Source organism: Gorilla gorilla, chromosome 5, assembly GCF_029281585.2.
Source record: "Gorilla gorilla gorilla isolate KB3781 chromosome 5, NHGRI_mGorGor1-v2.1_pri, whole genome shotgun sequence".
NCBI lineage: Eukaryota > Metazoa > Chordata > Mammalia > Primates > Hominidae > Gorilla > Gorilla gorilla.
This window is the reverse complement of record NC_073229.2, coordinates 160,617,427-160,632,466: the sequence shown is the minus strand read 5'-3', so window position 1 is coordinate 160,632,466 and position 15,040 is coordinate 160,617,427. Positions and strand designations below refer to the sequence as shown.

The following is a 15,040-nucleotide window of genomic DNA, read 5'->3' as shown; positions in this document are numbered from 1 at the left end:
ATTAGCTATTCTTTTAATCTTTCCTGTTTTCAGAGATGGCTTTGAGGTTTAATAAATACTTGTCCAGTGATTTCAGATGACTTTTAAGAACTCATCTTTTAGGATGGATGTGGTAGCTCACACCTGTAATCCCAGTGCTTTGGGAGGCCAAGATGAGTGGATGGCTTGAAACCAGGAGTTCAAGACCAGACTGGGCAACAAAGCGAGACTCTATCTCTACAAAAAATAAAAATATCAGCTGGATGTTGTGGCATGTTCCTGTAGTCCCAGCTACTTGGGAGGCTGAGGCAGAAGGATCACTTGAGCCCAGGAATTCGAGGCTGCAGTGAGCTATGATCACACCACTGCACTCCAGCCTGGGTAACAGAGTGAGACCCCATCTTTAAAAAAATAATAATAATAATCTTTTAGAATATTTAAAAAATAGAACTTTTTCAGGCATAAGTAGTTACCTTATTTTTGCTGACAAATATTTGTTACAAAGTCAAGTTTAGCCTGCCAGAAAATCTTGCCTAGAGAAAATTGAATAGTTTATCCAAAAGTATTAATTGAGGAACACAGGTGTGATTATTTCTAAGACATTTTAAAAATCTAAATGGTTAACCACACATATTAAATGAACTTCCTTTCCTAACTAGCTCTAAAATATGATTGCCTATGATCCTTTCCTTATGCCTATTTGCCATACTCTTATAGTGCTTGTTTTTTAAAATAATAATTCTCAATAATAAATGGGTTATGTTCCAGAAGTTCGTATATGAATTAGGTGTTTGAAAGCTGGGACACATTTGCACATTATAAAAATATTTCATGTGTAACTGATAACCCACAAAAGCCTATTTAACCTATTAGATAGTAATGTTATTATAAAATCCCTATGAAAAACATGTGTATAGTTATTCACCCAATTTATATTAAACATCTATTCTACTTTAATGGTATAATGATGTACCTTCAAATTGCTCAGATTCTACTATTTCTAAAGCAGGTTTTCTTGCTTCCTCAAATTTTTCTCCCTACCCTGTCCTCAGCCAACTATAATTTTTCTCCTTCTTTCCTCTACTTGGAAACCAAACTCAGTATCAAAACCTCTCCCTACCTTACTATTTACAGAAAACACACACCCTTTTGAAATTTTTCTAAGGTTTTCCACTTCTGTAAAATAAAGGACATAGGATAACAGAAAAAGTGTCATGAAGTTTAGGGCATATGCATCATTTGTAAACTAAAAAGAAAACACATTGCCATGTCACTTACTTAGAATACTCCTAATGCATCTAGGAAAAGTGGCAGTTTGAGGGGCACTCAAAGACTGAAATGAGATCTATTCACATCTGGTTAGAAAGCTCAGACAGTTCTTTAGACATCTTCCTTTCCGATAATGATTCCTCTACAATTCTGGAAACAGGACTGGTTATCTAGGAGCCGGTGTTTCAATAAAGAAGAGAATGGGGAGATAGGCCAGGCCTGTGACAGCCTTTTGCCCCCTGGGACGCAAGGAGAGTAGCTGGGTTCCTCCCAACCTCCAGTCAGTAATTGTTGGCTTCTTTTTTCCTTCTTCTAGGAGAAGGTATCCATATAGTTTACCCATTCAATCTCTCTCAACTTCCTTCTGGTTTCTCCTACTATTGTAGGCACCAGCCCCCAAGTGGATGTTGTAAAGTATGAAATGGTCACATAAAATGCATTCTAAAAGTATTTAGAAGAAAAGAGCCTGTTTGTCAGCTTAGTGTTAGCTGAGCTCTTCATGACCCCCAAAGGGCCCGTAGCTTAGGCAGATTTAGAATTTGTAATTGGATTCTCTTGTTTGAAATGGATGTAGCATACTTTAAATGAAAATACTTACTGGACAGCAAGCATGTAAATTGCAGTCTGTGGACTCTGCAGCTATGAATGCTCCTGGATGGGCCACTCAGTCAGCCTTTCCTCCGACCTGCTACTGTTTGCCAGGTTGTGGCGCCTGCCACATAGCACACTTTGTGCCTTTGAGAGTTGGCAGAGCTTGTAAAACCACTCTTTTGTTTTGGTGTTTTTCAGACTGGGATCCTTTCCATTAGTTTGTTTTGTTTTTGTTTTGTTACTACATTTAGATATTCAATAGGTTCCAAAATTTGAGGTCCCTTATTTGGGGACATATTGATGTGGCAAATTAGAGATTGAACAGCTCAAAAAAAAAAATTCCTTGTCTAGTAGAAAGATGATTTAAAAAAATAAAAGGAACATGTTTTAAATCTCCATTTTCTTTCCCACATGAGTCAGAGGAATGCTTTGTGATTTAAATCCCTTTTTCCTGGCCTGATATGGAGTCTCTGCTTGTTACGCTAAGCATACCAAAGCCCTTGCTTGGTCCTATTTCTTTGTTCTCCAGGATGATAGCCTTAATTACTTAATAGATTCAATTATATTTTCAGATCACAAATTACCTGTGAAAATCACTAGAAGTGTGAGTTCTTTTTTTTTTTTTTTTTGAGACGGAGTCTTGCTCTGTTGCCCAGGCTGGAGTGCAGTGGTGCGATCTTGTCTCACTGCAACCTCCGCCTCCCGGGTTCAAGCGGTTCTCCTGCCTCAGCCTCCCGAGTAGCTGGGTTTACAGGCGCCTACGACCACGCCCGGCTAATCTTTGTATTTTTTAGTAGAGACGGGGTTTCACCATGTTGGCCAGGCTGGTCTCGAACTCCTGAGCTCAGCGATCCACTCGCCCTGGCGCCCCAAAGTGCTGTGGTTACAGGTGTGAGCCACCGTGCCCAGCCAGTTTGTGTAGCATCTGTGCAGAGTTCACAAAGTGGGAGTCAGTGTCGTCTGTCCCTGCAGACATCATCAGCCACCTTCACCAGTTTTTCATTGTCTCTTGTATCAGAGAAGGAGCAGCTTCAGCTTTCAGCTCTTCTCAGGTACTCCCTGGCACAACAGCTTCCTGATTCTGGCTTTGAAGTGGGCATGGAGTTGGCTAGGAAGTGTTCTTCCACCCTTTTGCTCCACTACTTTATTGCCTATCCAGAGAAGGTGCTAGAGAAGGAATACAATTTCAGCAGCCCACGATGCTTTCCCATCAGAGTTGGCAGAAGCTGGGGCCTGGAACCCATGCAGGTTAGGCTTGCAAAACTAAGAAGGGTAGGAATGGTAAATGTATCCATATGGAACAAACCTTGCTTTTAAGCCTCTGATCCAATCCGAATAGTGTGGCTTCTTGAAGGTTTTGTTCCTACTTTTGTTCACTGTTACGCTATGTACCAGGAAAGCAAAGCCTCCTTGGAGTTTTCCTTGTGGTTATTTCCTTGGAAGTGGCTGACTTTTCCAGTTGAGTTCAGACTGGCAGAAGCAGAGAGTGCAAGAGAGTAAGTTACCAACTCTGGGAGCAAGGGATCAGGTGTAGATGCTGACAGAAGAAGGTACATAATACTCAGTCAGGACTGTGGTCTCACACATCAGTGAAGATTTAATAGAGCACTTATGAGAAGATGAATCTAGAATATCTAATTCCTGTAGCCACATATTGAAAATGATGAAATTAGTTGCAGTTAAAGAAAGAACTTGAAAAGTAGACTGAAATAGATTACTAAATGAGAAAAGAAAGGGGCAGAAGAGTAAATTGTTCTGAATAAATGGAAAGCAAATATATATATTTATACATAGTTTTTTTTCAGAAAGGAAGAAGGGAAAGGCTTTTTTACCTTTCACTTTATAGCTTTTTTTACTTTTTTGAATTTCCTAACCATGTAATAGACGTTTCTTTCTTAAAGCCAGCCACAGTGACTCACACTTGTAATCCCAGCCACTGAGGTGGCTGAGGTGGGAGGATTACTTGAGGCCAGAAGTTTGAGACCAGCCTGAGCAACATAGTGAGAACCTATCTCTTAAATAAATAAATAAAAACACTTCCTTTCTAAGATAAAAAGAATAAATTGGCCACCTGGGTCACAGAATTATGGGCCTTTTAGATGTTATTTTCATGTTCTTTCTGTAGTATAGAAAAGCTAATAAATAAAAGTAAAATTAGGCTAAATCAATAGATAAATTTACTTTCTTTTTATAAGCAAATGTGCAGTTGATACCTATCTAGTATTAAAGGTTTATTTGTAGAACAGTTGAGAGAGAAGGTAATTTAACCCTTCTGTAACCAACCTGTGAGTTGCACTTCATATAGGACCTTAGAATACTAAGTATTTGAGAAGAATTGTGGCTCAGGAATTATCAGGAGCTATATGAGGTTAGTGGGTTTGATCGGGGAACATTTTACATTCTTTTTAGAATTCCACTGGCTGCTAAGGCATTTGAATTCCTATGGAACTGATTTCTATTACAAATGTTATTAAAACTTGATGTGGCATCTCTCACTCATTTTTTCTCCTGATATCGCTTCTCCCACTATTTTCAAATCTAAAGCTGCTCTGCTTTAATATAATGAACCAGGACCTGCTTTGCTTTCTGACTTTTGGAACAGATTAGACTACATAGGATTCATGATGGATCAAATAAAAGAGTTACTGAAGAAAAAATAAGACATTTGGAAGGCTAAGATGCATGGACTTTATTCTGTAGCCAGTAGGATCTCTGTATCAGTTTAGGGAATTTTTTTTTTTAATTTATGAGTACAGAATTTCTTAATGATTTTAACAAATTGGGGATTTTCTTTTCTCTAACCTATCGGGAACATAGAAGTGAAGAGTTGCTGATACTAGACCAGCAACTTAAAGATGTCAGGGCCTGAGTCTCTGTTGTTGCCTCAGCCTTTCCCTCCTGATAGCCTCCTGGTTTCCAGATAGATGCTCTGCCTTAAGCATCACATCGACATTCAAAGCAGGAAGAAAAGGAGAGGTGAAGAGCGAATAAATTCACACACCAGAGTCTGCTGTGCTTTAAGGACCATTCCCACAAACTGCACCTAACCACTTCAGTCTTCAAAGTTTTGGCCAGATCTGTGTCCAGTGGCCAATCAGGGTTCTGTTAGAAAAGAAGCATCAAGGCCAGGCACAGTGGCTCACGCCTGTAATCCCATCACTCTGGAAGTCTGAGGTGCGAGGATCACCTGGGGTGAGGAGTTCAAGACCAGCTTTACCAACATGGTGAAACCCCGTCTCTACTAAAAATTCAAAAATTAGCCAGGCATGGTGGCACGCGCCTGTAGTCCCAGCTACTCGGGAGGCTAAGGTGGGAGAATCACTTGAATCCAGGAGGCAGAGGTTGCAGTGAATCAAGATCGCACCACTGCACTCCAGCCTGGGTGACATAGCAAGACTCTGTCTCAATAAATAAATAAATAAATAAATAAATAAAGCATTGAAGAGTTGATATTTATTGGGTAACCAGCATGGAATGGAATGATATAGCCTCTTCCCTATGCAAACTTGTAGTATGCATTTCCAAGAGAGAAATGTTACATCAAGTATTCCCCATTATGTTTTGGTTTTGTTTTATTTTAATGTGGAACACATTTTTTTGTTTTGCCTCTCATGGGACTCAGTATTTAGAAGTTTTGGAAGCATACATTCTGAAAATGATACAAGATAGAATGAAATCAAACGCTAAATAGCGTGGGACAGATTGCATTGGAGTGCAGTAAAAGAGAAAGAAATGTGATGGTGGTAGGAATAGCTTAAAAAGATTTCATGAGAAAGGGACTTGAGGTGGACTATGATGGATCGAATTGGACTATAAATGGATTGAATTCTACATGTTACTACATGGTATATACACGTCATTATACATTTATGAAAACCAGTAGAAAGTGCATCGTCAAGCGTGGCCCCTCATGTAAACTATGGACTTTGGGTGATGATGGCGTGTCAGTGTCAGCTCATCAGTGGTAACCGGTGGACCACTCTGGTGTGGGATGTTGATGGTGGGATAGGCAGTGGGGGCGCAGGGCTGCAACAGCATATGAAACTCTGTACTTTCTGTTCAGTTGTGCTGTAAGCCTAAAACTGCTCTAAGAAAGAAAAAGAGATGAGATGTAAATAGTTGCAAAGATGATGAGGCTGGTGTTCTAGTGAGGGAAAAAAGAACACAGTCACAGATACAGAAATGACTGCAGCACAGGACAGCATGGGGAGAATGCGTTGGCCCATAATTTTAGACAACCTTTAAGTTAAATGTTCAGTGGTTACTTGAGTTGGAATAAACGTTCAGAACCTACCATATCATTCCTATTAAATTTTACAAAGTTTACATAAGAAATTTAAAATATTTTTATATTTTCTACAGAGGAGAGATGATTAATTTTTGATATTCGACAGCAGTGTATATGTGTATTTATTTCACTGATTAAACTCAGTTGACTAATACTCATAGGATTAAAATTACATGCAAATTTATTTACAAAACTGATATTTAAAACTGAGTCCCCTGTTTAGAACTATTTTTAAGTATTGTACATTTTCTACTTAGATAACTGTACTTTGTAAGTATGAAAGCTTTTCTATTTCATGGCCAATAGTAATCATTTTGTAAAGTACTGGCATTAGCCATTTTAGTTTTCCTTAAAGTAAATCATTATCCTATTAAAGTAAAAACACCCTCTTTTCAGTTCGTTGTTTTAATTAAGCAAAGTATAATAAAGTTGAGTTCAATTATTTTTCTTTTCCACATTATTTAAATAGTTTCTTCTAATTACACATTGATTTTAATTGAATTGGTTCTTATTTGATAAACTCCGTTTCCAGCTGTTAAAATATAGATGGGTAACTACAATCTCTGATTTACTATTTCTCCGTGTGACTGGAAAACTTTAATATGGTTAGACTTTGCCCTCCCTTTTGTGTACTTTGCCGTGTACTTTGCTTAGTCATAAACATTATTCACGTTGTGGGGCAGGGATAATGCTTGTAGAGTAGCTAGCTAGCATTGTGACTGGTGGTAAGTCACCAACGGAGATGAAAAGGCTTGCCTTTTAATCTGATTTATATTAACGCAAGGGGAAAATACATCATTTTCTCTTCTATTTTTAGTGTTGCCATCTGGCTGAAGGAAGGTTTTTGTTTTATTTATTTACTTATTTTTTAGATAAAAGCCTTTTTGGTTGAATTTAAAGTGTGTACTGTTTATTCCTGTCAGTGCAATGTGTCAGAAAGCATTTGTGATGTGAATCGAGGAGCTGCTTTTAGTGGTAAACGAAAGAGCTTAGTGGGTGATTCCCCCCAGTTCCCACAAGACATATGGAACATGTGCTTTTCTGAAATATCCTTTTCCTCATGTTTAGCTAGGGTGGATAATTCTTTGGCTACATAACAAACAGATTATCAAAATAAATTTATTAACTGCTTGGGAAAGAGTTGGGGTTACAAATTTCCCAAAGTTGAGATGCTTGTCTGATGTTATCAGCAGAGGCTGTAATGTTCACATGCTTTCTTTCCTCCATGCAGTATAAGCAGTAACAGCTTGAGTGTCCCTTATCTGAAATGTTTGGAAATGGAAGGGTTTCAGATTTCAGGTTTTTGGGTTAGTGATGCTCGACCTGTATTCTGTTGTGTTTGCAGAGTGTCACTCTAATTCCTGAGATTCTCACTGTAGGTGAGACTGAGCGCTCCTTTCTATGAAGTCGGGTCAAAACATCCATTTGATTTTGAGTCTTGCCTAATATAATGTTGAAATCATCCTGGAATAACATGAGATATTTTTTCTCTTCTGATGTGAGGTGTTTAGCACACTACCCAGCACATATGTGACACTGAACAAATGCTTGATGAAGGATGCAAGAGAGGAATGGATGTGTGCCTTGTGGAACACTGTGACAAAAGTCCAGAAATAAAAAATATTAATGATAAGATGACTAGTAAAAATAAAAAGAATACATTTTCTTATTTTTTGATGACTGCTAAGATTGTAGAGAAAGGGTGACAAAAAGAGTTCTCAGATCAAGGTCACGTCTACTTCACATCAGAAGAGAAAAAATATCTCATGTTATTCTGGAGATTATAAGGCTGAAGGGCATGACCCCTGCCCTGAGGTCGCTCTGGTCAAGTGGAAAATTATCATAGATCTGCACCTGGCCAGATATCAATGACTGAATGCCGATGTTCCATTTATTTGGAGACTGTTTAAGCTCAGAATATGATGACTATGACTAGACATCAGCTCCTTGAAGGAAAATGGCCCAGTCCTATCCCTTAGGAATATTTTGGTAACCTATTTTGATAGAATTATCTTTTGCTATTATATACATGATCTTTCCTATCATATGTTAGGTTTTTTATTTCAGAAAAAGTTGATTGTGTAACTATTTTATTTATTTATTTATTTATTTATTTTTTGAGACAGAGTGTCGCTCTGTCACCCAGGGTGGAGTGCAGTGGTGCGATCTCGGATCACTGCAATCTCCACTTCCTGGGTTCAAGCGATTCTCCTGCCTCAGCCTCCCAAGTAGCTGGCATTAATTACAGGCGTGCACCACCACGCCTGGCTAATTTTTGTATACTTAGTAGGGACGAGGTTTCACCATGTTGACCAGGCTGATCTCAAACTCCTGACCTCAGGTGATCTGCCCACCTCAGCCTCCCAAAATGCTGGGATTGCAGGTGTGAGCCACCACGCCCAGCCTATGTCAGTATTTTTTATAATCTCATGTATAGACCTTGACAGTTCAATCCAACTGCCTCAACTTCTCTTTGGAAGTGGTTCAATATAAATTATTAACAAAGACCTACATGTCTCTGTTCCATTCTTCAAGTCTTAGTGCAGTTACAGAAATAAGGAGTGATACCTGTGGAAGATTCTGTCCCTATGTGTCATATAACTATACACCATGTTGGACTGTATTTATAAAGTCAATGTCTTTTGTTGGGTTTGTACTATCTCTTTATTGAACAAATTTATTTCCTTTTGGTTTAATATCATATTCTATCATGGTCATACATCTTAAGGTTTTTTCCAGTATGACGAGATGGAGAAATCAGAAAGTGACTTTCAGTCGTTGTCATTGCTGAATGAGCTACTCCAAATTGTAAAGCCTCCACACTCTTACTATGCTCTGCTGAAGTCTACCATAGCCACCAAATCCTAACTTTGTGTTCTGTATAGATGTGTGAAATGCAAGAAAAAGAAGATCTTAATTGAATTGTTTCTGTCAGCAGAATAGGGAGAGTGCTGTGTATAACTCAAATATGTATCATTATCAGATGGTCCTATTTAGTTTTTTATGTTTTGTCAACAAGAATTGAGCAATAGAGTGAATAAATGGTTCATGATTGTTATTTCTGTTTCAAAATGTCAGTCAGATTGAATGTGGCTGGATGTTGCACCATACCATGAAATGGGTTTATTCTGGTGTGTATAGAAGAGCAAATGAGACTGCACTATTTTTGACATTGACAGTTACTTAAATTGCCATGACACAATACCTGTAGGCATGCCCCATGAAGCAGCTGCTTCCCCATTAAGTGAGGGTCTACAAAAGATTAATAACACCAATCAGTTTCCCATATTTTATCTTCTTCACTCCCTGCAAAATGACCTTCAAAAATAGGCCCTACCTATTTCCCAACAGGCCCATTTCCTTATCTGGCCTGCCAGCCGCTCATCCTCCCGGGAGTTTGTGGCTGGAGTCCCATTTCCGGTGGAGGGTCCCTATATGGTGCTACGTGAGCTGTCCTTGGCTTCTTCTAGGGTGACCACACTGACTCTACTCTTCCCCTACTTCTTGTTTCTTCAGGGACAGACGTAAGTTTCACCATATTCATGTTACTTTTTACCACGTAATGGTCAAATAGTTATCTCTTGGTACACGATACGGGTAAGTGGAAGAACCTGACTAGTTACTAAATTCTATAGAAGGCAGAGTTCTTAGGATGTCTGTTTTTGTCTGATTTCCTTTTATTGTTTTCTTTAAGATGAGATCCTTTTTAAATTCATTTCCAGCAGGCTTGTTAGACCACTTTCCATTTACACAGAATCCACTGAAGCTAAAGTAGTTCACAGCTGGAAGTTCCATGTGATATATACTTCAGTGACTTTCCATTGCCTTCACAAGAAAGTCCACACTCAGAATTCAAAGAGACATTGACCTTAGCCAGTTTCTCTTGTCATATTTTCAACTGCCTCCCTTCCTAAACCTGCTGTTCTGACCAGACAGTCCTTATTGTCTCTCCTGCCTCTTTGCCTTGGTAGTTTTGCTCGTGCTCCATCCCAGTGAGGGAACTTCTCCACATTATTCTTCACTTATCTGGATGCTTTCTGGTCTGCAAGCTCTTTGCCCAGGGACCGCTGTCCCTTGTGGCTCCTTCTTCCACTCCAAATTCCTGTAACACTATCTATATCATTTATTTGGTTATTAAACCTCTGTGGGTTTATGGATTTTTTAGAAAATTGAATCGGTCTATTGTTGCAATTTCATGTATGTGCACACTGTCTCTCCTCCAAAGGATGATAAGCATCTTGAAAGCAGATAGTATGTCATATAACCTTTGTATTCTCACTGTGTAGCACAGTGTCTGGCCCATGGAGGTATTGTAAATGTTGAAAAAATTACTTAATTCCTTAAAATTACTTAACATTTCTGAGCCTGGTGGTTCTGTTGATTGTGACAAAGAGACTGACATTAGGGGGTTGGCTTTTTTGTGAGGACATTCAAATGATAGCAGAAATACATGAGCAGATATTCCCTAGAGGTTGAAGACGGGAACTTTGTTGAGAGCACATATTTATAAATGCAAACTCGACAGTGACTGATGTACAGATAGTATTTCAGGCCATACTGGGAGCTGATTTTTGAAGAGACGAGATAGTATTGGAGGAATCGGAAGCTCCAGAATACAGTGTAACCTAGAAACATAGGACAAGAAAAGGAAAAAGAAGTGGTAGAAGGAGATACATTATACCCCTAATAATATTACTTCCAGCATCGAGCTCAAGATGTCCCATGGAGTAGTGTACTGTTCGAATAAATGCAAGTAGGAAGAAAACTGAGGTAGTGTGGGAAATGAAATCCAGGTTTGTCTTATGCTAACTCCCATAAGCTTTGATCATTGCTGCCCAACTTCACTTATAATTATGAGGAATTTAAACTAAGGAGAAATTCTCCATTATGTGGAATAATCATGAATGTCATTAGGAGTGATGCTGTTGCTTTATTTTCTTCTTGTTCTAATGCAAATTTTATAAATCACATTGGATAAAACACTTCATACCTATGATTCGAGTGTTACAATACTCCTGGCAGGTATATTTGAATAAATAAATGTAAGGAATAAATATATATAAATATATACAAAATAATAAGGACAGCAGTCTCAGGCCTGATATGGTAACTCTTTTCTATACAGATTTATTTAAACTATTAGATTGAAACATAAAAGTTGTTAAATTTTAACCATTTTTTACTACATAAAAGGCTATTTCATGTGGTTCAACCTCTAGTTCTGTGTTCTAGGTCACTCCCCCAAAGCTGTGTCCTCACAAGTCTATGTCCACAAAGGGGCTGTATGCCCACAAAGTCCAGTTGAAGACTGTAGCAGAGAAGCATGTATGCAGTAGTTCCTCCTTATCCATGATTTCGCTTTTTGAGGTTTCAGTTACGGTCAGTTGTAGTCCAAAAATATTAAATGGAAAACTTCAGAAATAAACAATTCATAAATTTTATGCTGTTCTGAGTAGTGTGATGAAATCTCGTGCCCTCCCGCTCTGTCCAGCCTGAGATGTGAATCATTCCTTTGTCCAGTGGATCCACACTGTAGTCGCTGCACACCTGTCAGTCACATAGGAGCTGTCTCAGTAGATCCAAAAAACATAGTGTATATATGGTCCAGGACTACCCACAAATTCAGGCATCCATGGGGGGTCTTGGGAACCTAGTATTCCTCCATGGATAAGGGACTATACAGAGCTGGGAACTGAGTTTAAGCTTTTGCTGTTTCACAGCCCACATTCCAGATTTTATTAAAAAGAGTGACTGAAATACATTATCCTTGTGGATGTCAAGTCCCCATATTATTCAGTGAGATTTAAACTCAGGATGGTGCAAAGGTTATAGTCAGACGTGTCTCAGAGCAAGTATTTTGACTAAATTGACAGGTCATTTGTTGGACCAGTTATTTTGAACAGTTGAGAGAAGACTGTATTGGACCATACAGCCAGAAGTAGAAACAAAGCCGAGAGAACACCAAGGCCTTTGTGGGAAGACATTGGAAGGAATCAGTGAGTGGTAGAGGATGTGGATTGCACAGGCACATTGCAGCACTTACTGGAGCTGCAGAATTTTCACTAGATGAAGGCTCCAAATGTCTGATGCCTCTATATTTTGTTTTAGAGTATGTCGGAAAGAGAGTCCCAGACCACCAGGGTGCTTGTCTGTATCCTTCCTCTTGTCTTTACCTCAACACTCACATGTGACACTAATGGAATACAGCTTTCAAGCTAGCAGGATAATCAATAAAGATTTCATAAGGCTAGCAAAGACTTACTGAGCATCGTAGTATATGGCTTAATTTTCTTTTTTTTTTTTTTAATGAAAGAAGAGAGATTCAAATAAATAATACTGGAAAGTCAGCAAGTCATTTTAATTTTTTTTTCCTGAGAACTTTTATAAGGGTATATACAATCCTATCTTCTAGTTAATGAGGATTTTCAGGTTTTTAAATTTTGGAAATCAGAAAATGAATAAATTCCTGTTGTCATTGTGTTCTTAAGTAGCGAAATCCCCTGCACTTTGTTTAAAAAAACAAAAAACTCCCGGCTGGGCGTGGTGGCTCACGCCTGTAATCCCAGCACTTTGGGAGGCCGAGGCAGTCAGATCACCTGAGGTTGGGAGTTCGAGACCAGCCTGACAAACATGGAGAAACCCCGTCTCTATTAAAAATACAAAAAAATTATCCAGGCGTGGTGGCGCATGCCTGTAATCCCAGCTACTTGGGAGCTGAGGCAGAAGAACTGCTTGAACCCAGGAGGTGGTGGTTGCCGGTGAGCTGAGATCACGCCATTGCACTCCAGCCTGGGTAACAAGAGCGAAACTGTCTCAAAAAACAACAACAACAACAACAACAAAAAACCACAACTCCCTGTTTTATTTTTCCCATTGTTACTGAGGTTTTGTTTTGTTTTTTTTTTTAAGGCTCAGATTTACTTAATATAATGAAAGACATCACATCTTAGAAAACTGTCATCTCCCCCAAATCCTGAATCAGAAAGACTAATTACCTCTTCCCAAACCAGGCCATACCCTAAACATCATATCAATAAGTTCATCCTACCTGAGAGCACCAGGAGGTATAACTGTGGCTGAGCTGAAAACCTCTGGAACCAGCGGCTGACCCAGACCTTCCTGCCACTTTAGTCACTTGCCCCCAGGACCCCGTCACCAAGTTAACATAGGTTTGCCTTCTCTCAAATCCCTGAGGAACTAGAAGCCCAGTTTCCTGAAGAGAGCTAAAAATACTTTCTACCATTTATCGTGCCTTGCTGTGGGCCAGGCAATGAACTACCTTTCTGTACGTTATCTCGTTTAATTTTTACAGCTCTGAAAGTAGATGTTTTCCCCATTTACAGATGGGGAAATTAAGACTTAGAGATGTTAAGTGACATGCTGAGGATTCAGCTGGTAAATGGCAGAACCAGGTTTGCTGACTCCAAAACACACTCAAACCTGCATGGGTGCTATGGGTATGGGATGCCCAGGACTCCACAGAAAAGCATAGAAGCTGGGAGAAAGGGCCTTGAATACTTGTTAAACACCTTCTATGTGCCAAGTCTTATGGTAGATTTTTAACATGTATCTTCTCAGTTAATCTTTTAACAATTCTGTGAGTTAGGTAGTATTATTACCCCATGTGACCTACTTAGAGAGGCCAAATAACTTTCTCGCCACTCAACTGGTTATGTACCAAGTCTCACTTTTGAACCCAGGTCTGTCTGTGTCTTTTGCTGTTACAATGTTCACCAAAGAAGTTTTTGAATAAATACAGACTCTTAAACCATTGAAGAAGAAAAAGACTGATATGAAAGCAGAGAGATGGCCTGAAAACTTTAGAAATACATCCAACCTAACAGTTAGGAATTAGCAATATATAATCTTAGACCAAACAGCCTGACAATTTTCAAAAAATTATTTTTATTTTACGAAATTTAACCTATTACTAATCCAAATGGCTTAATGGAAAATAAAATAACATAAAATAAAATTAACCTGTCAATTTTATATGAGCATAGAAAAATTTAAAATGGATTTTATATTTGTCTCATGGTGAATATGACTCAGAAGGTCTTCTGGGATGGAAATGAATTCCCAACATGCAGACGATAATGAAGTGGGCAGATAGGCCTCTGATGTTCGCCTAGAATGGATCCAATAAAAGTTAGATGTAGATAAATTAGAGTTCAAGTAACCAGAACTCCTGTTTAATTGATTTTTTTAATTTGAATTTCAGCATAATAAAGCAAACTACAGCCTCCCTCCAGCACCCCACCCCCAAAAGCATTTATCAGGGCTTATTCAGAAAAGTGACTTGTATTGAACATACGTTGAAGTCTTTTCGATTTCCATGGTCTGCTGTTACATAATATTCAGTTAGGGTTGATGTTTGTTGTCAGGACCTGGGGCTACTGCAGAGACTCAGTAACCCCAAAGAAAGATTAAATGATGTTGAATATACCAAAGCAAGAAAGAAATTAATCCATTTGAAATATATTCTAAGCCAATGGTGCTTTGTAAGAACTCAGATGCAAGACTTTAGACTCCAGTCGTGCTTCCACGTGGTTGCTTTATGTGTAAACTGGTGCAGCCGTGGGAAAGGCCCTTCATGGCCCCTTGAACATGCCACTTCTATAAGATGGGTCACTCAAGCTGAGGTTGTTGATTTTTTATGTGTTCTTCCTACTCCTTGAGGGCACGGGTTGTAACTACTTCATCTTTTACTGTTAACATAGGTTAACAGTAAATGTCGAATACGTAAATGTTTCTGAAGAAATTTTAAGAAACTAAATGTGTCTTTTCTCTTTTGTCTCATTTCTGTAGCACCCGACAGCTACAAAGTGCAAGATAAGAAAAATGCCTCCAGCCGCCCTGCCTCTGCAATTTCAGGACAAAATAACAACCACTCAGGAAATAAACCAGGTATGA

The 15,040-nt window shown here is 38.8% G+C and overlaps 1 protein-coding gene across 13 annotated transcripts in view; it reads left to right on the top strand.

Moving 5' to 3' along the window:
- The window catches only part of MAP7 (microtubule associated protein 7), a 207,749-nt gene that overhangs the window by 114,554 nt on the left and 78,155 nt on the right, over positions 1 to 15,040 (top strand). For all 13 annotated transcript variants that reach the window (XM_019029766.4, XM_019029771.4, XM_019029765.4 and 10 more), the window contains one exon: positions 14,936 to 15,034. In XM_019029766.4, the coding sequence (XP_018885311.1) occupies positions 14,936 to 15,034 (99 nt within the window). The remainder of the gene's footprint in view (positions 1 to 14,935; positions 15,035 to 15,040) is intronic.